Source organism: Silene latifolia, chromosome Y, assembly GCF_048544455.1.
Source record: "Silene latifolia isolate original U9 population chromosome Y, ASM4854445v1, whole genome shotgun sequence".
NCBI classification, from domain to species: Eukaryota; Viridiplantae; Streptophyta; class Magnoliopsida; order Caryophyllales; family Caryophyllaceae; genus Silene; species Silene latifolia.
In genome coordinates, this window is record NC_133538.1 from 288,377,910 (window position 1) to 288,398,537 (window position 20,628).

At 38.5% G+C, this 20,628-nt stretch overlaps 1 protein-coding gene across 1 annotated transcript; it reads left to right on the forward strand.

Annotated features, from left to right (window-relative positions):
* The first annotated feature begins 16,317 nt into the window (after positions 1-16,317).
* Positions 16,318-18,384, forward strand: LOC141630875 (uncharacterized). Its single transcript, XM_074443621.1, has 2 exons — positions 16,318-17,246; positions 17,622-18,384. Exons 1-2 carry the CDS (start codon positions 16,318-16,320, stop codon positions 18,382-18,384), a joined length of 1,692 nt encoding a protein of 563 aa, XP_074299722.1.
* Positions 18,385-20,628: the final 2,244 nt, after the last annotated feature.

Below are 20,628 nucleotides of genomic sequence, written 5' to 3' on the forward strand. Positions count from 1 at the left end.
AAACATTTTGGATTGATTTTGAAAACGAATGATCGATTTGAAAAAGAGATTTGAAATGGGCGACATGCCGGCTATAAAAGCTTGTTTTGGGCCGAAAATCCTAGTCCTATTTGGGCAGCATTCCGCGTTTTTAAAACCATGTTATTTTGAAAGTAAGTTGTTCAAAAGTTCGGTTTTGAAAGGGCCATGGGACTTTTCGAAAAACAAGACTCGGGAAAACACATTGCACATTGTCATTCTCATGTTATAAGGATGTATGCTCCTAGACATCTCTAGGTCTCGGCAAGTCTTCTATAAGAAGGTCTATGCCCTCCATCCTTTTGCGGTCTAATAGAGCGAGGTGTCTTAAGGTAAAGTACCTAGAAGATCGTCCCCACCCTCAAGAACCACGCGAGGCGAAGTGAAAGCGAGCAATGTGCAGCTTCCTGGCATAGTGGGACGTCGCCCCCCACGCATCACGAAGAAACGCTGGGACGGCCGGGCAAGTCCTTAAGGGTTTATGCATGAATCGTAGCACTATGAGTAATGTTTTACTTTCCAACACTTTCTTTTCAAGTTTCACCTCGGAGGAAAAGACCCTAGAAACACAATGTAACTAGTCCTCTTTTCCCCAGCGGAGTCGCCAAACTGTGGACAAGGCCCTCGGGAACTGCGTCCGCGGGATTCGAATTAAGACCAATTAGAGTCGCCACCAAGTTTTTTGGGAACTTGGAACCGTTCAAGTCAACTTTACACCTTTCATCGAAAAGCATAAAGCCAATCGACTACGAGTGATTAAAGATAAAGACTTGTACCCTATATCACTCGATTTGAATGACTCTCGTAATCCAATGGTATTTAGACGGATCCACAAACCATAGATCTTGAGTAAGGGGTGAGGGTACGTGTTGGGAAGCCCATAAGGACACCCAACCCCGCCCGTCAATAACGGCCTCTACTAAGTCAAGTATGGATTTCAAACAAGGTCATAGCTACGTACGATGTATGATATGCAAACGTTGTTTTAACCCTATCATGTGACAACAATTTCTATGTCGTTTTAGATGCAACTAAACTAACTTTGTCAAAGTTGTAATTTAGCATGTGGGTTGATTAATCTAGCAACATTCAAACGAAACACACAAGGCTTGAAGGGGAATGGGGGAGCCGTTGGGATCTACCTATTACAAACCAGGCATTTCATGCCGACACAACGATAAATAAATTACAACTCGATCTAATTACAATTGCTACATACAACTCAAAACACGACACAAAACACACGGCCATTGGGCCTTGAAAACCGTGCACATGAGGGTGGCCCACGGCTCACATGACCCACGGTCCTTGGGTCACTCCTCGTAATGCGTGCTCGCGCTTAATCTCATCGAATTAGACATAAGACTACGCACCAAAGCATGCATTAGCATAAACCGGGCCATGTTGCTTTAGACAACATGCGGTTTACTACGCTCCTACAAGCATTGGGGAACAACCGTCTAACCAAACAAGATCAAGGTTTTTGAAAAGGTTTTGACTCAATAAAAGAAAGCTAACTTGAAAAAAATACAACTCGATAACAAACGATAAATTACAAGCTAACAAACGACAAAGAACGAAAGGTAAGAAATAAAGCGAGACAAAGAAAGACGTGGCTAACCCCACGGCCTAAAGCCACGGCCAAGATAAAGCCAACCTAGTTCCTAAGTTAGATTCATTGGTTAGATCGAATGATTGCGAAAAGGGATAGGAAACAAGTTAGAAAATGAGTTAAAGACGATGTCGATTGATTGTCGCGCAAGCGTGCATTCTACACGGCCTAAAGGGTCTAATTAGGTCAAATTCGCTAATTAATTTAACTCATCGAGTGTCAATAAGAAGGTGCTAATCACGCACTCTTATACTAGCGAGAAATTAGGTGAAAGAGAGAGATGCATTCAATTATTTATAGAATCGTCGATTGATTTTATAACTTACGTCGAAGCCACCTATCGTGTCTAATTAGATTATTAAATTAATTTAAAGTCATCTAAATACGACATAGGTCAACAATCAGAGGTTAAACTAACATACAACGGGTCCTAGGGTATGTCGATTTGGCCGAAACAGTAAAGGGGTCGAAAGCGATGAAAGTTAGACAACTCGTTTTATTTATGCCCTACCTTGAACACGAGGATATGTAAATGAGACGGGGGTGTACGACCGACAGAAGTAGCGGTTTCTTTTCCCATCTCAAGTCAACGCGGGTGTTCGTGGTGGTACTTTAACTCATACTCGGACTAACTAGTTTCATAGTTAATTAAAACAAACGATAAACAAAACGAAAACAAACAAAAAACAAACTATAAAAAAGGCATAAAAAAAACGAAATAAAAAAAAGGAGAGAAAAGGGGATTTGATGCACCCTCAACCTACATGTATCGTTGACACCGTCTTGGGTCGTAATCGATGGTAGATTTTATCTCGAGAGGCCGTCGTCGACGAAGAATAAAGCAAACACGCGTTTTGGAAAGTTTCTGGACAGCGATTTTAAAACAGTGATATCTCCCTCGTTTCATGACGAAAATTCGATTCGAAAGATGTTTTGGAAACTAGAAAGAGAGGAGAACAAGGATCTTAAAGCAACCCCTGCTCGTTCTGGGTTAATGGGCACGAAAAACGAGCACAAACAGAACTGGACAGACAAGAGTAAACCGCGAAAACAGAGTGTTATTTCACTCTGTTTTTCGAGGGATCTCGTGTACTCTCAAGGGCAATTTGGCTCGTAATTCTTTGTCTAATGTGTAGATGGATGTTATGTGGTTAATTAGGAACAAGAAACTCGAATTTTTATGGAGGTTTGATGGAGGAACGAGAGGGTTTTCGAAGGAGACACACAAACAGTTCAGTTTGTGTGTCGGTTTTGTTTAGGGTTTTTGGAGGATGTTTAGGGTTTGTTTCTGAGGTTTAAAGCTTGTGGGTGATGGTAGGATGTATGGAGGACTTAGAGGAATGAATGTATGGTGAAGGGGTGGTATTTATAAGGAGTTAAAATAGGTTAAAAGAGAGGGGAGGCAAATCGGGCTAGCTCACGGATGGCTGCTGTCCATCGATTTTTGTGAGGGTTTGAGGAGGGTTTTCTTGGTGATTAAGCTAGGATAATATGGGTAGGATACTAGGGTATGGGTTAGGGTTAATGGGTACGGGTCTTGGTAGTGTTTGGAGCGGGTTTGGGCTCGCGAATTGAGCTGCAAAACAGGGCATACGGGATTGGGTTGCGGGCTGCTTGTGAGGGGTTTGGGACGAGAATTTGGGCTGCTGGTGAGGGGGTTCGAACATGGGTTGATGGGTATTGGTCTAGGTGGGTTAATGTACTCGAGATTCGTGCCAATTCGCAAAGGAAATGGGCTTAAAAACCGAGCTAAAATCGAGCTCAAAACACACGGTTAAAAACGAGTTCTTCGCTTTTAAAATCGATTTTTCAAATCAATTAATAAATTAAAATAAATGACTTTTCAAATCAAATATACTCATAAGATGATTTTTCAAATCAATTATTTATTTTATTTTCAATAAAATAAACTTAAGAAAATAAATTCAAAATAAAGCTTTAATTTAAATATCATTTAAACTAAATAAAAAAATGAATTCACTTAAAAAAACATATTAATTTTAAATATCATTTAAAATAACAAAATGAACTCACTAAAAACATTAAAATAAATATCATTTAAATTAACAGAATGAATTCACTAAAAAAACATTAATTTAAATATCATTTAAATTAATAAAATACTTTACCGACGACGCCCATTCTACCTCGTAAAACGAGCTCCAAATAATGACAATGACAACTAAAGAATACATGTGTCCTATCATCATCGGGTGTTTGTCGGGTTCCCTCTAAATTCCAATATCGACGGATACGGGTATCTACAATTAGACACGATAGGTGGCTTCGACATAAGCTTTAAAATCAACTAACAATTCTGTAATTCAATCGAATGCATCTCTCTTTCACATAATTTCTCGCTAGTATGAGAGTGCGTGATTAGCACCTTCTTATTGACACTCGATGAGTTAAATTAATTAGTGAATTTGACCTAACTTGACCCCTTTTAGGCCGTGTAGAATGCCCCTTTGCGCGACATCATCTCAACCGATCAACGTCGTTTTCAACTTGTTTTCTAATTTGTTTCGAGTTCGTTTCGCAATCATTTGATCTAACTAATGAACCTGACCTAGGACCTAGGGTAGCCGTGTTTGGTTTGGCCGTGATTTGGCCGTGTCTTTTGGTCCTTTTAGTTTCGTCCGTTTTATGAATCGCTTGTTCTTTATCGCTTTATAACTTGTAATTTATCGTTTGTTCATCGAGTTTAAATTTTCAAGTTAGTTTCCCTTTATCGAATCAAAACCTCTTTCAAAAACCTTAGTTTTGTTTGGTTAGATGGTTGTGTCCCAATGCATGTAAGAGCGTAGTAAATCGCATGTTATTTAAAGCAACATGGCCCGGTTTATGCTAATGCATGCTTTGGTGCGTAGCCCTATGTCTAATTCGATGAGATTAAGTGAAAGCACACATCACGAGGAGTGACCCAAGCCCGTGAGTCATGTAAGCCGTTGGCCACCCCTCTTGTGCGCGGTTTCCTAGGCCGATTGGTCGTGTAATGTGTCGTGTACGGTTCTGTATGTAGCAATTGTATTTAGATCGAGTTGTATCTTTAATTTATTGTTGTGTCAGCATGAAATGCCTGGTTTGTAATAGGTAGATCCCAACGGCCCCCCCATTCCCCCTAAGCCTTGTTTGCTTTCGTTTATATGTTGCTTAGATCAATCAACCCACATGCTAAATTACAACTTTGACAAAGTTAGTTTAGTTGCATCTAAATCGACATATAATTGTTGTCACATGTTAGGGTTTAAAACGATGTTTGCATATCATATATCGTAGTAGCTATGACCTTGTTTGAAATCCGATACTTGACTTAGTAGAGGCCGTTACTGACGGGCGGGGTTAGGTGTCCTTATGGGCTTCCTAACACGTACCCTCACCCCTTACTCAAGATCTATGGTTTGTAGATCCGTCTAAACACCATTGAATTTCGAGAGTCATTCAAATCGAGTGATATAGGGTACAAGTCTTTATCTTTAATCACTCGTAGTCGATTGGCTTTATGCTTTTCGATGAAAGGTGTAAAGTTGACTTGAACGGTTCCAAGTTCCCAAAAAACTTGGTGGCGACTCTAATATGTCTTAATTCGATTCGAAAGAACTTCGAGTCGATTATGCCTAGTGTGGATCCCGCGGACGCAGTTCCCGAGGGCCTTGTCCACACAATATGAACGATTTTCGATATTTTGTCAATTTCTGCCAAGAGCGACATATATTAATGAAGTATATAGACAACGAACCTATCTTTATTTGGTGAATATCAAACCTTGTTTTGTGATTCTCAAACCTTGTTCAGTGAATCTCAGAGCTTGTTCAGTGAATCTCAGACCTTGTTGATTTTAAACCACTTATAATGACCAAGTTTCACGAAAAAAGCTCCGAGATTCACTGAACAATGTCTGAGATTCACAAGAAAAGCCTTTATTTTCGTATACTAATGAACTTACCTCAAAATATTCACTTTTGGTCCATAAACTATCATCGTCCAAGGCACTCAACCACTTCAACAGAAAAACTCCACAATCAAAACTAGAAAAAAAAACAGTAAATGGTTTAAAATCAACAAGCTCAAAATAATAACTATTGATCTGTTAACAAAAGGAAAAAGATACATGCTTACATACCTTGTTGTTTGTTGAGGGACTTTGAGATTGACAAATTCGTTTGTGTGCATGAACTCCAAAGATTTATATGACTCTGGCAAAATAGCTAAAACATGATGTACCTGAAAAAGAAAAGGCAATAACTAGATCAAAATATATTTTGGAGTATACTTTTAAAAGAAAAAGCAATAACAATATTTTGGAAAAAAAAAATCATACAATCTCTTTGGCATGCTTGTTGTCAGGATCCACATTAACAGCCACGCATGAGTCAAGGATGAAATTTTTTCCCTGTTTTATATCACAGACACAAGCCCACCAATGCTGCGGCTCTGTGTTACTATGGAAAGGGACAAAAAACCTGAGATAGTAAATGTCCAGGATTCACAAAAAAATGCCAAGGATTCACAAAAAAAGGTCAAGGATTCACAAAACAAGGTCACAAACTAAGGTCAAGGAGTTAACAAAATAAGGTCCAGGATTCACAAAACAAGGTCCAGGATTCACGAATTATGTTCCAGGATTCACAAATAAGTTCACAAAATAATCTCCAAGATTCACAAAATAAGGTCCAGGATTCAAAAAATAAGGTCCAGGATTCACAAAATAAGTTCACAAAATAAGGTCCAGGATTCACAAAACAATTTCCAGGATTCACGAAATAAGGTCAAGGATTCACAAAACAAGGTCACAAAACTAAGGTCAAGGAGTTCACAAAATAAGGTCCAGGATTCACAAAACAAGGTCCAGGATTCACGAATTATGTTCCATGATTCACAAATAAGTTCACAAAATAATCTCCAAGATTCACAAAATAAGGTCCAGGATTCAAAAAATAAGGTCCAGGATTCACAACATAAGTTCACAAAATAAGGTCCAGGATTCACAAAACAAGTTCCAGGATTCACGAAATAAGGTTCAGGATTCACAAATAAGTTCACAAAATAAGTACCAAGATTCACAAAGTAAGTTAAAAAAAAAAAGCTCCAAAATTCACAAAATAAGGTCCAGGATTCACAAAATAAGGTCAGGATTCACAAAATAAGTTCACAAAATAAGGTCCAGGATTCACAAAACAATTTCCAGGATTCACGAAATAAGGTCAAGGATTCACAAAACAAGGTCACAAAACTAAGGTCAAGGAGTTCACAAAATAAGGTCCAGGATTCACAAAACAAGGTCCAGGATTCACGAATTATGTTCCATGATTCACAAATAAGTTCACAAAATAATCTCCAAGATTCACAGCATAAGTTCACAAAATAAGGTCCAGGATTCACAAAACAAGTTCCAGGATTCACGAAATGAGGTCCAGAATTCACAAATAAGTTCACAAAATAAGTACCAAGATTCACAAAATAAGTTCAAAAAAAAAAGCTCCAAAATTCACAAAATAAGGTCGAGGATTCACAAAATAAATTCACAAAATAAGGTCCAGGATTCTCAAAACAAGTTCCAGGATTCACGAAATAAGGTCTAGGATTCACAAATAAGGTCCAGGATTCACAAATATCTGACCTTGTCGATATGGCTACCAGCAAGTGGAGTGTAACTGTCCTTTATGTGTGCACCCCAAATTTCGGGGTTGTTTTCTCGATGAAGACTCTACAAGTCACAAGAAGGCAATTTTAGAAACAAAGCAACTTTAAGAACGCAAAATACTTGAATATCAACATATAAAGGATTTGAGACTGACAAATATTGTTGTTGCCAAGTAGAGTAAATTTCTTCTACTGAATGTGCACTTAATTCCAAATATATCAAAGACCTACAAAATTAAATTTGTTAGAAAACATACACAGCGAGTGACGTGAACAAAATGAAAACATGGGGAGGAAAAGGAAAATAATACTCAGGGGTTACTTACCTCATCCATAATAAGGCCTTTCGGTCCAAGGCTATTCAAAGTTTCTCTTGTGACTTCCATCCACAGAGTGGACACCATAACGTCACTTCATTATTAATAAAATTCAATTGGTAGATATATTTATTACAAAAAAAAAATCAAAAAATCAAAGCAAAAATATGACATTACTGTTTATTTTTCTTTGATTTCTTTCGAACAAAATTCACCAATTCATTGTCAGTGTAGCGAGGCCATTCTAGTGCATCATTTTGTACTATTTCTCTGGATAGGTTCTCTTGATTTCACGCCCTCAACTCCTTACTGGAAGATGGTTTATCGAGGCCGGAAACAATTGGTGTAGAAGGAGGATCATTGTTCCTTACCACAGGAGGAGGATTAGAAGTTGCAGGAGTAGCTAGAACAGTAACGGTGGGGTGAGTGGGCTCACTGTTCTCAGAACATGTAATAATTTGATCGCACGCCCTCAACTCCTTAGTGGCAGATGGTGAAGAAGGAGGATCACTGTTCCCTACAACAGGAGGAGGAGGAGGAGGAGGAGGAGGAGGAGGAGGAGGAGGAGTAGGAGTAGAAGGAGTAGCTAGAACAGTCACAGTGGCGTGAGTGGGCTCATTGACGGAAGGGAAATCATCAATAGCACTGGAACTTGTTTGCATATCTCTTTCACTTGTTCTCCTCCTATTGTACTCAACCCACCGTTCTTGATTATGATGATCATCCGCTACTACTGTGGGCTCAGAATGGTCAGGTTGTTCATCATTGACGGGAGAGGCATCATCACTGACGGGAGGGAAATCATCAGTAGCATTATTATGAGAGGGAGATAAAAGATGATCAGGTTGTTCATCAGCTTGAATACAAGATGTTGAAGGTTCACCAAGTGATATGATTTAGCATTCTGGTTTTGGTGGTGAATGACGTGACTGTATTGGTTGCAAAGCTTCACCCATCACGTCCAATGCCTCCAACAATTCAGCTAGATTATCCCCACTATTACCCTCCACACTCTCCTATACATTACCCTCCTCATTATTGTCTTCTTGAGATAACCTAAAACCATATGCAATACCATCTACAGCTGCAACTAGTTTAGAAACTGTTGCCGAGGAAGGTAGTTTGCTCAGAGCTTGGCTAGCAAGCGATTTGTACTCCATGAAAGCTTGAACCATGACCTTTGCGGAAACTGCAAGTTTATTAACAAACTCAGTAGTACTACCTGAATTATTAGGTAGAAGAGGATCAACATTTGCGGAAAGCGCAAGTTTATTAATAAACTCGGTAGGAGGATCAGAAGGTTCTTCATCTTCATAATGTTGTTGTTCACTTGTTCGCTTTGAAGACTGCCTAAACTCAATAGTAGGCAAAGGTGCGCTCGGTGGCTTTGAAGACTCCCTAAACTCAATAGTAGGCAAAAGTGCATATGCCTTATGCTGAGTGATGACCAGTGGAGGCTCAATAGAACTCTTGCCGAAAGTTTTATTGTCCGAATTTTTGTCATTCACTTACTGCTTAATTCTCTGGGATATAGCTTCTTTAGTCCAAGTTGAGAGCGTTGGAAACTGGCGGGTAACAAGGCGAACTTTGAAAACACATCGGTCTAGATAAATAAAAACCAAGACCATAATAGGTCCACCAAACCAATTTTCTTTCAGCTTTTTGGTTCAGTAGCTTCAGTAGGTGCTTCAGTAGAATCAACAGTTGGTTCAACAGGTCGCTTCATTTTAGCTTGCTTCCTATTATGAACCAAGGCAAAATAACATCAGAACTAAAATCCGAAATGTAAACATTTTAAGTAAGTTTGACAACAGAGAAGGTGATTTCATGCACTTATTAACAAGTATAACAATATTATCTTCCAGTTTCACAAAACAGGGCCTGAGATTCATACAATTAGGTCCTAGATTCACACAACTAGGTCCTAGATTCACGAAATGCAAATGAGATGTAGCTACTGAAAACTTAACCAACAATACATTTAAAAACTGGCAATATAGAAGGATAAGATAATGAAAACAGATAAGGTGATTTCATGCACTTATTAACAAGTATAACAATATTATCTTCCAGTTTCACAAAACAGGGTCTGAGATTCACACAATTAGGTCCTAGATTCACACAACTAGATCCTAGATTCACGAAATGCAAATGAGATGTAGCTCACAAAAACTGGCAAAAACCCTAAACCCTAAACCCTCACTAACAAAAACATTTAAAAACTGGCAAAGAACATGCATCCAAAGAACGATAAATTAATCACAAAACCATACGCAAGAGAATTGAAATATACTAAAAAAACCCTAAACCCTCACTAACAAAAACTGGCAAAAGCCCAAAACCCTCAATAACAAAAACCTGCATAATAAAAACAATAATTTGACGAGTTAAAGAAGTTGATTGAAAATTATGGTGAAAAATACGAAACAAAAGGAGGATGAATCGAAACTTGAGAAAGTAGATAGAAAAATACCTAATTTGCGGATGATAGCGATAGTAGAAACGGTAATGCTAATGGCAGACGAAAAGCTCAATGATAATGGCGGATAATGGCGAAGACAGATGTGAAATTGGAGCAGTTAGTGAATATGGAAGTTGAAGAGAGAGCAGTTAGAGAGTATGGAAGTTGAAGTGAAATTTGAAATTGCGAAATTGCGAAATTGTGAAATTGCGAAATTGAGACCGCGTGGATCTTTACTTAAGAATACATGAAACTGGAGCATGAAATTGTGAAATTGGAGCATGAAATTGTGAAACTAAGTCTTGAATAGTTGATCTTCACTTAAGATGTTTCTTTTACTCAATGTTGTGAATCCTGGAACTTATCTTGTGAAACTGGAACATAAAATTATGAAACCTAGACTGAATCCAAAGATTAAGTATTTTTGTGATTTTGATCAAAATTTAGTCTTTAGTCGATGTCATCGTTTCCCAATTTAGCCTGAATCCAGCATCGTTCCCCAATGAAATAAAGCCTTTAGTTGATGACATTAAACATGTAATTGTACATAATACAGAAAAAGATGCGAATCAAATGAGAAGGCGGCTTGCATTAAACATCTTTGTCTCTCAATTAAAGACCGTCATACGAAGTACACCCGTCTCATCTTATGGTCAAATCCAAGTTTCACAATTTCTTGTAGCATTACATTCTCGACTACTAAATACATTCTCGACTACTCAAATACAAGACTACAGACTAATCAATTCATGGTACCGTTACAAACAAACAAGGTCATATGGCCGAATTTCACCATTTTGAATACTGAGTACATCAACACAAGATAGATATAGCAGGCCTGCTGAAGCAAGGGATGTCCGCCAGTGAACACATATCCATCGGAGAAAGATCATTTGCTTGCAAAAAGACTGTCATGTCATCAATGAAACACCTATACCATCAAAAACAAGTAACAATTAAGAGATGTTCACCAAAGTTATGACCAAATGGACTTTGCATTAACTTTAAGTCAAGCAAGTGTACCGTTTTTGTATTTTTATCCCCTTTAAGAAGTTCCAATATTATCTTCTTTCGATAGTCAGGCAATTTCTGCAAAGGAGATTTTCATACAGTATAGTATATATTTAATATGTAGCAATGGCATGGTAGGAGGCAAAACCCATAAATCTATACCTCAAAATATTCACTGTTGGTCCATAAACTTTCATTGTCCAACGCACCCAACCATTTCAGCACAAACACTCCACAATCAAAACTACAAATAAATAAACATTTATGAGTAAAAGAAACATCTCAAGTGAAGATCAACTATTCAACCATTCATTTCAGCAATATGGGATTGGGTACATGGTTTTGGTCAGAGAGGGACCATTCAAACTTGTACGTTATATCTCATAATATAGCCTAAAAAACGAAGATACATGGTTACATACCATGTTTTTTGTTGAGGGACTTGAAGGTTTTCAATTAGGTTCATGTACATCAACCGTAAAGGTTCAAATGCAGATGACCCACCACAAAGAACAGATGAAACTTGGTATAACTGGAACATGAAAAAGCCAATAGAACATAAAAATATGTCAGGGATATATTTTTAAGAAACTAAAGGTAAAATACTCCAAAATTTTTTGGGAAAAAATCATACAATCTCGTGGGTTGTGTGGTTATCAGGATCCGCATGTAAATTGCTGCTCGAGTCGAGGATGAAATTTACTTTTTGCTTTAAATCGCAAACGCAAGCCCACCAATGACGATACTTATCGTTAAAAATAGGGATAAAAACCTGCAATAGACAAACCAATTAACAATACACATGAACGAAAATAAATAAAAAAGAACATAAATAGTAGAAGAGGGATCTTTCACCTTTTGGATATTGCTCCCATGAAATGGAATGTAATCAGACTTCAGGTATTGACGCCAAATAGCTGGGTTGCATACTTCATAAACGGTCTGCATGTGACAAAAGTAGGACCATTTTAATAAACCAGAGAGGAGCGACATTAAGAAAGCAAATACTTGAATATCAACATCTAAAGGATTTGAAGCTCACATATACTGTGGTTGGCAAGTAGAGGAGATCTGATCTACTGAGTGTGGACTTCACTCCAAACATATCAATCACCTACAAAATAAAATTTAACAAAACATTGGCAAATGATTCACAAAATAAGTTCCAGCATTCACAAAATAAGCTCACAAAATAAGTTCCAAGATTCACAAAACAAGTTCCAGGATTCACAAAATAAGTTCTAGGATTCACAAAACAAGTTCTAGGATTAACAAAAAAAGTAAAATGAAACATGAAAAGAAAAAAGAAAGGAAAATGATACTTACCTGATCCATAACAAAGCCACGTGGTCCAAGGGTCTGTAAAGCCTGTCTTGTGACTTCCATCCATGGAGTGGACACCATAGCGTCACTTAAATAATGAGGAAATGCAATTAGTCAATATCTCTCACAATATAACTTTTATATTGTAAAATCAAATCAAAATCATATAACTTTTATATTGTAAAATCAAAGCAAAATCATTACAATTTAGTTTGTGCCGATTTTGATCTGCATACATAATCCAACAATTGTTGGTCACTGTAAGGAAGTGGTCGAGAGCCACTACCACAATACGAACATATAACATTATTTAATCTACTAAAGTACTAAAGGTTTTGCAAGAAAAATATGATAATATTAAAAGAAGAAGGTTCTTACAGCGGTACACGACTCCATTCTAGTGCATCTTTTTTCACTCTATCTCTTAATACGTTCTGACCACATGTAATAATCTGATAGCACACCCTCAGTGCAAAACGCTTCACCTGAGCTTCCTATAAATGGAAAAAGGGGAATAATAATGTGTTGGAAACTTATAAAAATTTATATTTATCAATGTATAAATAGAGTTGAAAAAGTAATCTTACAGTATATATGGTTATTGGACAATCACTTTTGTTTCCTTTGTAATTCTCCAATATGTTCAATAAATAGATGCCATTATCTATTTAATCAGAAGTTAAGTTTGATTTTGGGATAAACACTTCAGGCGTCCACAAAATACTTGTCAGTGAAGCACCTTTGGTTTAAGAAGCTGGATGAGCTTTTCTTTCTGTATGAACAAAAGAGAAATCAGTCTTTCTTAGCACAGGTATAAACAAAGGAAAATCATCTACTCAGACCTTGTTCAGTGATTCTTAGGGCTTATTCTGTGAAACTTGGTCGTGGTTTAAAATCATCTATTTTGCTCTTAATTTTATGAATCTCAGACCTTATCTTGTGAGTCTCATACCTTGTTCAGTGAATCTTAGGGCTTGTTCTGTGAAACTTGGTCGTGGTTTAAAATCATCTATTTTGCTCTTAATTTTGTGAATCTCAGACCTTATCTTGTGAATCTCAGACCTTGTTCAGTGAATCTTAGGGCTTGTTCTGTGAAAACTTGGTCATGGTTTAAAATCATCTACTTTGCTCTTAATTTTGTGAATCTCAGACCTTATCTTGTGAATCTCAGGCCTTGTTAAGTGAATCTTAGGGCTTGTTTTGTGTAACATGGTCGTGGTTTAAAATCATCTATTTTGCTCTTAATTTTGTGAATCTCATACCTTATCTTGTGAATCTCAGACCTTGTTCAGTAAATCTTAGGGCTTGTTTTTGTGAAACTTGGTCAACATAAGTAGTTAAAGTGATAAGATTTAAAACCTTAAGTGTAGGCTTCAAAAAATAAAGTCATACATTCACAAAGTCATTTCCTAGTAGAATCACAATAACACACATTTTCCTAAGCAAAATGGAAACAATAGACTTACCAAAGGTTGGATAAAACAAGAATAATCAACATATCTGCCTTTCATAGGATGGATGATTTGCATTTTCAACTTTTAGTTCTGAGGTCGATACAAATCAAGAAAGGTGGGCATGAGGCGGAGATGATTGGAGCGCAAACCTGAAAAAGGACAAAAAGTAAACTGAATAAAAAAGACAAAAATGCAGTGAATAAAAAAGACAAAAATGAACTTAAGTTGAAATATCAGCAGACCAAAATCAAAGACTTACTAGTTGAACTGCAGAAACATCAACATTGGAGAGACACTGGGAACAAAAAAATAAGATCAGTATGAGTAACGATTAGAAGTCAACATCATGTAAAATAGACTTGGAGAATTGGATAAAGTACAGGGTAATAAGACAAACACTTTCATTTCAGGGTAATAAGACTAACACTTTCATTTTCATCAAATAATAATAAATCTGGTTCTAGGTTTCATCATCTCGATCAGGAAATTGACAATTCTCAGGCTGATATTCAGGTTGAGGATTGCGTTCTTGATAACGATGGTGAAATCAAGCCTTTAAATTTCATTCATGGTATGGATTCAATCGCTGAAGAAGATTCTGATGATGGGAGTACTTGGACGGAGGTGAATTCGCGGTCAGGTTCTGATTCTGAAAGAGTAAGTCCTCTTCGTTTGACTTCTGATGATACTGAATCTAAGCTAGCGTATTGGTCGATCTCACATTTCTTTGCACGTTCTAGGTGCGAATCTTCCGTTTAAGATTATTGATGGGTTTGTAAAGCGGGTTTGGGGATATACTGAATATGATAAGATCTCTTTCCATTCTAATGGTATATTCCTTGTCCGTTTCAAAACTGAGGATATGAAGTTAAGAGTCTTACAGTCTGGGCCTGTATTTTTTGATAACAAACATGTGGTTGTCAAGGAATGGACTCCAACTGCTAAGTTGATTCGTGAGACTGTTGATATGGTACCAATCTGGATCAGGTTCTATGGATTACCTCTCAAGTTTTGGGGGAATGCGTTGAACAAGATTGCAGGTCTGGTTGGGGTTCCTGTGAGGTGTGATAGCAATACACAACTGAAAACCTTCATAGGGCATGCGAGGGTGATGGTTGAAGTCAAAATGGGGGCAGATCTGCCTGATGTGATAGAATTCACTGATGAGGTAGATGTTTTGCACAGGGAGATAGTGCACTATGAGTGGAAGCCTGTCATCTGTATGAAGTGTAAAGGTGTGGGGCATATGGCTCGGGATTGCAGGACAAAGCAACAGAAAGGGCAAAAGCAGGTCAGACAAAAGTGGGTCCTAAAGGAGAGGGTGCAGCAACAACCTGTTTTTGTACTTGAGCCTATTGTGATTCCACCACCTGCCAGTTCATTAAGGATCCAACCCAGGAATAACATTAGTCTATCCAGAGGCTTTGTTACTCCAATACCTGTGTCATTCAGTCCTTTTTCACCAGCAAGAGTCTTAACTAAGTTCACTAGACAAGGGGGAATGAGCATGGGAAGTGGCAGGAGAACCTTCTTAGAGGTGCTTGAGCATTCTGTGCAGTATCAAGTGATTGAAGAGGAACCAGGGGAGCAAGACCTTGTCATTGAGAATGGGTAGCATAGGTTTCTGGAACGTGCTTGATATGAATAGTGTAAATAAACATAAAGATATTAGATGGTTTTTGCATTCAAATAATTTAGGAGTTTGTGGGCTCTTAGAAACTAGAGTAAAAACTGCTGCTATTAATAAAGTACATCAAGGGATTGGTTATCATTGGTCTGTGGTTCATAATAATGATAGCCATGATGGGGGCAGGATTTGGATTATCTGGGATGCAAGTAATTATGATGTAGAAGTTTTGAGAAGTGAGGCTCAGGTGGTGCATTCTAGAGTTACATTCCTACCAACTGGAAAAGCTTGGTTTCTATCAATGGTGTATGGGTTTAATAGGTTGGCTGAACGTGCTTCTTTATGGCAATCTATTAAGAGTATGAAGAATGCTGTTATAGGTCCCTGGGTTGTTATGGATGACTTTAATAATGTGTTAGCTATGAATGAGAGAATTGGATCTGAGGTTACTGATGCTGAGGTTAGGGATTTTCAGGAGTGTGTTGACTAATGTGGGTTATGTGATATTCGTGCACAAGGAGCCTTCTTCACATGGACAAACAAACATGAGATTGGGGATTTAAAATTCAGTAGAATTGACAGAACTCTTGTCAATGACAGCTGGTTAATTGAGTTTCCAAATACTATTACTATGTATCATCCTGAGGGTGTCTTTGATCATTGCCCATGCACCATGCACTACAAGTCGGGAATCGAATAGATCTTTTAAGTACTTTAACATGTGGGGGAAGGACCCTAACTTCATTAATCTTGTTCGGGCTAGTTGGAGTGTTCAACATTTGTATGGGTATAAAATGTTTCAAAACTAGTAAAGAAACTTAAGCTCTTTGGCTTGACCTCCGAAAGAGCTTATGAGACTTGGGTATGCTAACATTGAGACCACTGCTCAGGTTGCATTGAAACATCTTCACAGTGTTCAGCTGCAGCTGCAGGGTGACCCTACTAATGTTGGTCTGCAGCAGGCAGTTAAGGATGCTAATCTCCTTTATAAGGAACGTGGGCAAGCTTTGATAAGTTTTCTAGCACAAAAAGCTAAAGCACATTGGATGAGGGATGGTGATGATAACACTCAGTACTTCCACAGTGTCATCAAAGCTCGTAGGATGCAGAATAGGATCCTTGGAATTTATGACATGGATAGTCAGAATCACACTACCTCGGCTGATATTGAAGCAGCTTTTATAAACTACTATAAGCATCTCCTGGGTACACAAACTAAGGTGGCTAAGGTGCATATAAGCATAGTTCAGAAAGGCAAGGTGCTAAATAATGAGCATAAGATAAGGCTGATTGGTGATGTAACTGATACTGAGATTAAAGATGCTTTGTTTTCTGTACCTGCTGATAAAGCACCTGGTCCGGATGGGTATACATCACAGTTTTTTAAAGATTCATTTGATATTACTGGAGCTGATTTATGTGGTGCTGTGAGAGAGTTCTTTACTGTTGGAAGAATGCTCAAACAGGTCAATGCTACCACACTGGCCTTAATTCCTAAGAAGGACAAACCAGTGACAGTGGCAGACTTTAGACCAATTGCGTGTTGCAATGTGGTTTATAAAATTATATCTAAAGTGATTTGTGCCAGATTAGCAACTGTGCTACCAGATATCATTAGTGAGAATCAGAGTGCGTTTTTAAAAGGGAGAGACATTATTGATAACATACTGATTTGGCATGACTTGGTGAGGTTATATAAAAGGAAAGCTTGTTCTCCTAGGTGTTTAATGAAGGTGGATCTCAAGAAGGCATACGACTCTGTTGAATGGGAGTTCATTAGGTAGATGTTGGTTGCTCTGGAGTTCTCTCAAAAGATGATTCAATGGGTTATGGAGTGCATTTCTACTCCCTGGTTTACATTGTCTCTTAATGGAGCTACATTTGGGTACTTTCAGGGGAAAAGAGGGAAAAGACAAGGAGATCCTATGTCTCCTCTCCTGTTTACCTTTAGCATGGAGTACCTCAGCAGAATTTTGAATTATGTGACAAGTTCCTTGGAGTTCAATTACCATCCCATGTGTAGAGCACTCAAGCTTACTCACTTGTGTTTTGCGGATGACCTCCTCATGTTTTGTAGGGGAGATAAATAGTCTATATGCACCATTCTGAGTGCTTTTGCTACGTTCTCTTTGGCTTCTGGACTGGTAATGAACAGAGAAAAATCTGATATCTACTTTAATGGTATGTGCAATGAGGATAACCAGTATGTGATTAGGGTTTCAGGCTTCAGAGAAGGGTCTTTTCCATTCACGTACCTGTGCATTCCCATTTCTTATAAGAGAATGGATGTTGGGGATTGTTCCAGGCTTGTGGAGAGAGTGGTAATGAGAATTCGTGGTTGGGGAGCTAGAAAGCTCAGTTATGCTGGTCGCCTTGTCCTTGTTCAGGCTGTTCTCTCACAGCTGCACAGTTTTTGGGCTCGTATTTTTCTCATTCTTGTGACTGTGATAGACAGAATAGAGCTTATTTGTCGAAATTATTTGTGGAGTGGTTCTGAGGAATTTCTGAAAACTGCCCCTGTAGCATGGATTAAGGTATGCACTGGAAAAAAATCTGGTGGTCTTGGTATTATTAACTGTAAAATGTGCAATGTGGCTATGCTTGGCAAGTATGTATGGTGGCTTGCCATGAAGGCAGATCACTTATGGATACGATGGGTGAATTACATGTATATTAAAGACCAGCATTGGATGGATTATGTTCCAACTGTTAGTTCAAGCTGGACTTGGAGGAAGCTTTGCCAGGTCAAGGAGCAACTTAAACCTGCCTACTTTAATGGGCAATGGAGGTTTAATGCAGGGAGATATACTATCTCTGAGGGTTACATTTGGCTTCAAGGTGTCAGGTCAAAGTTCCTTGGCATCCTGTTGTATGGAATCATTTCAATATGCCCAAGCATGCGTTTATTGGATGGCTAGCTATCCAAGGTAGACTACTCACTAAGGATAGACTAGTACGTTTTGGGGTTATTCAGGATGGTACGTGTGATATGTGCCTGGACCATGCTGAAGATCATTCTCATTTGCTATATCATTGCAAATTCAGTAGCCAATGTTGGGCTTTGCTTAAAGTCTGGTTGGATTTGGCTATGCCTGGCAGTGGGATACTTGAGTGGTGTAGCTCTTGGAGATGCAGGTCTCTCATGAAAAACAGGATTGTCTGTGCTGTGGTGTTGGCTTTGGTGTATCAGCTGTGGAGGGTCCGTAATGTGTGCAGGGTGGACTGTTACCTCCCTTCTCCTGCAAGTGTTGTTAATTCAGTGCAACAAATAGTGCAAAGTAGAGGTCAGCAATGGAAGTGGACTTCTAAGTATCAATGTATGAGTTGGTCTCCTTGGATATAATTTGTTAGATGGTTAGCAGTTTATAGTTGGGTTACTATGTTTGTGTCTATTGGTGAATGTATGACTTTATCTTAATTATTAATATAATTTTCACATTTCACCAAAAAAAAAAAAAAAAGAACACTTTCATTTCTATACGGCACAAATAAACGAGAAGGGGAAGTCCGGGATTTGAATATCTCAATAATATTTAAGATCTCACAATACACATCTATGACATGAGATGATATCCGATCGCCTTCAGGCACACTCTTCAACTGGCTCCTTGTCAAAGTCTGACATTGACTTTGGAAAAGAATCTACGTTTCATCAAATGATTCGCCAAGTATAAAATCTAATACTTGTTTCTCAGCTTGATTCAAATTCCTAAAACCATTAAGATTTCTTTGCAAATAAGGCGATCGGAAAACTTCAGCTGGAACTACAACCCTCATCTTACCACGACCTGGAACATCCTCTTCAATTGGTAATGGAGATAAGGGAAATGGGATTGCAGCAGTAGTTGGGGTTTTACAAGGAACACGGGCAATCGACATTGCCAAATGACGTGGCGATCGACGAATATAGACATTACTGACAGATCGTTTACTGACAGATGTTTTATCGATTGTTGAAACAAGTTGAGTATCTGGTAGGCAAATAACATCAAGAGTTGTCTTCCGTACCACAGTACTAGGAGGAGTAGGAGGAGTAGCTGTTATCTCAATAATTGTAGGCTCAGTGACGTCCTTGTCAAGAAGAACATCATCCAGAGCGGCGTGAGAGGATGTGTTCCCTACCAAAGGAGTGGGCTCAATGAAAGGAGGGATGACATCCACAAGGAGGGATGACACGAAAGATATGTGTCGGGCTCGGGCTCGAGTTGAGACAACAAATGGTCATCATCTGTTAGGAGCCTAAAGGATGGGTATTCTGCATTTGGTGGTGGTGAATGATGTCGCGCTATTGGTTGCAAAGCTTCACCCATCGCATCCAATCCCGCCAACAAATCAGCATCAGTCCACCCATAAAAATTATCCACATTCTCCCCAGCTTTCTCCACATTCTCCCCACCTTTCTCCACATTCTCATGAATATCGTCAACCACTTTCTAAGCGATATTCTCATCCAGAATATCCGACACCTTTTCCTCATTCTTCACACCGTTCACATTTTCAGCATCTTCCTCTTGTTGAGATAACTTAAAACCTTCTGCTATGCCGTCTACAACTGCAACTAGTTTCTTCACTGTTGTTGTTGAAGGCAGTTTGGAGGGAGCTTGACTAGCAAGTGATTTGTAGTCCGCAAAAGCTTGAGCCATTGCCTTTGCAGAAAGCGCAAGTTTATGGACAAACTCACCAGTGCCTTCATTCCCAGGTAGCGGTAATTTTTCAGCTTCAGATGCTTTATCTTGAATTGTTTACTTGGAAGACTGGCCGAGCTCAATCTTTGGAGGAGGAGGACACAACTGTGGAATATGGTGGTTGAAGACCATTGGAGGCTCAATAAAACCCCTGCCAAAAGTTTTCTTGTCCGAATTTTTGTCATTCACTTCCTGCTTAACTCTCTTGGTTATAACTTCTTTAGTCCAAGTTGAGAGCGTTGGAAACTGCCGAGTAACAAGGCGTGCTTTGAAGACAAATCGGTCAAGATAAATGAAAACCAAGACCATAATAGGTCCACCAAACCAATTTTCTTTCAGCTTTTTGGTATGCCACTCCTCCTTTTGCCAAGACTCAACTTGGGCAGCCAATTTGCGTTTGATGAAATTGCACCAGTTGAATTTGCAGATCAACTATGTGTTTACCAAACTTTTAAGAAGTCTTAAACTAGCCCGATT

Excerpts from the sequence above, each read along its gene's own strand:
- LOC141630875 (XM_074443621.1), top strand. The coding sequence starts at position 16,318 with ATGAGACTTGGGTATGCTAACATTGAGACCACTGCTCAGGTTGCATTG. Across the intron at positions 17,247-17,621 it reads GTTGAATGGGAGTTCATTAG|AGAAAAATCTGATATCTACT; the intron begins GTAGATGTTGGT and ends GGTAATGAACAG.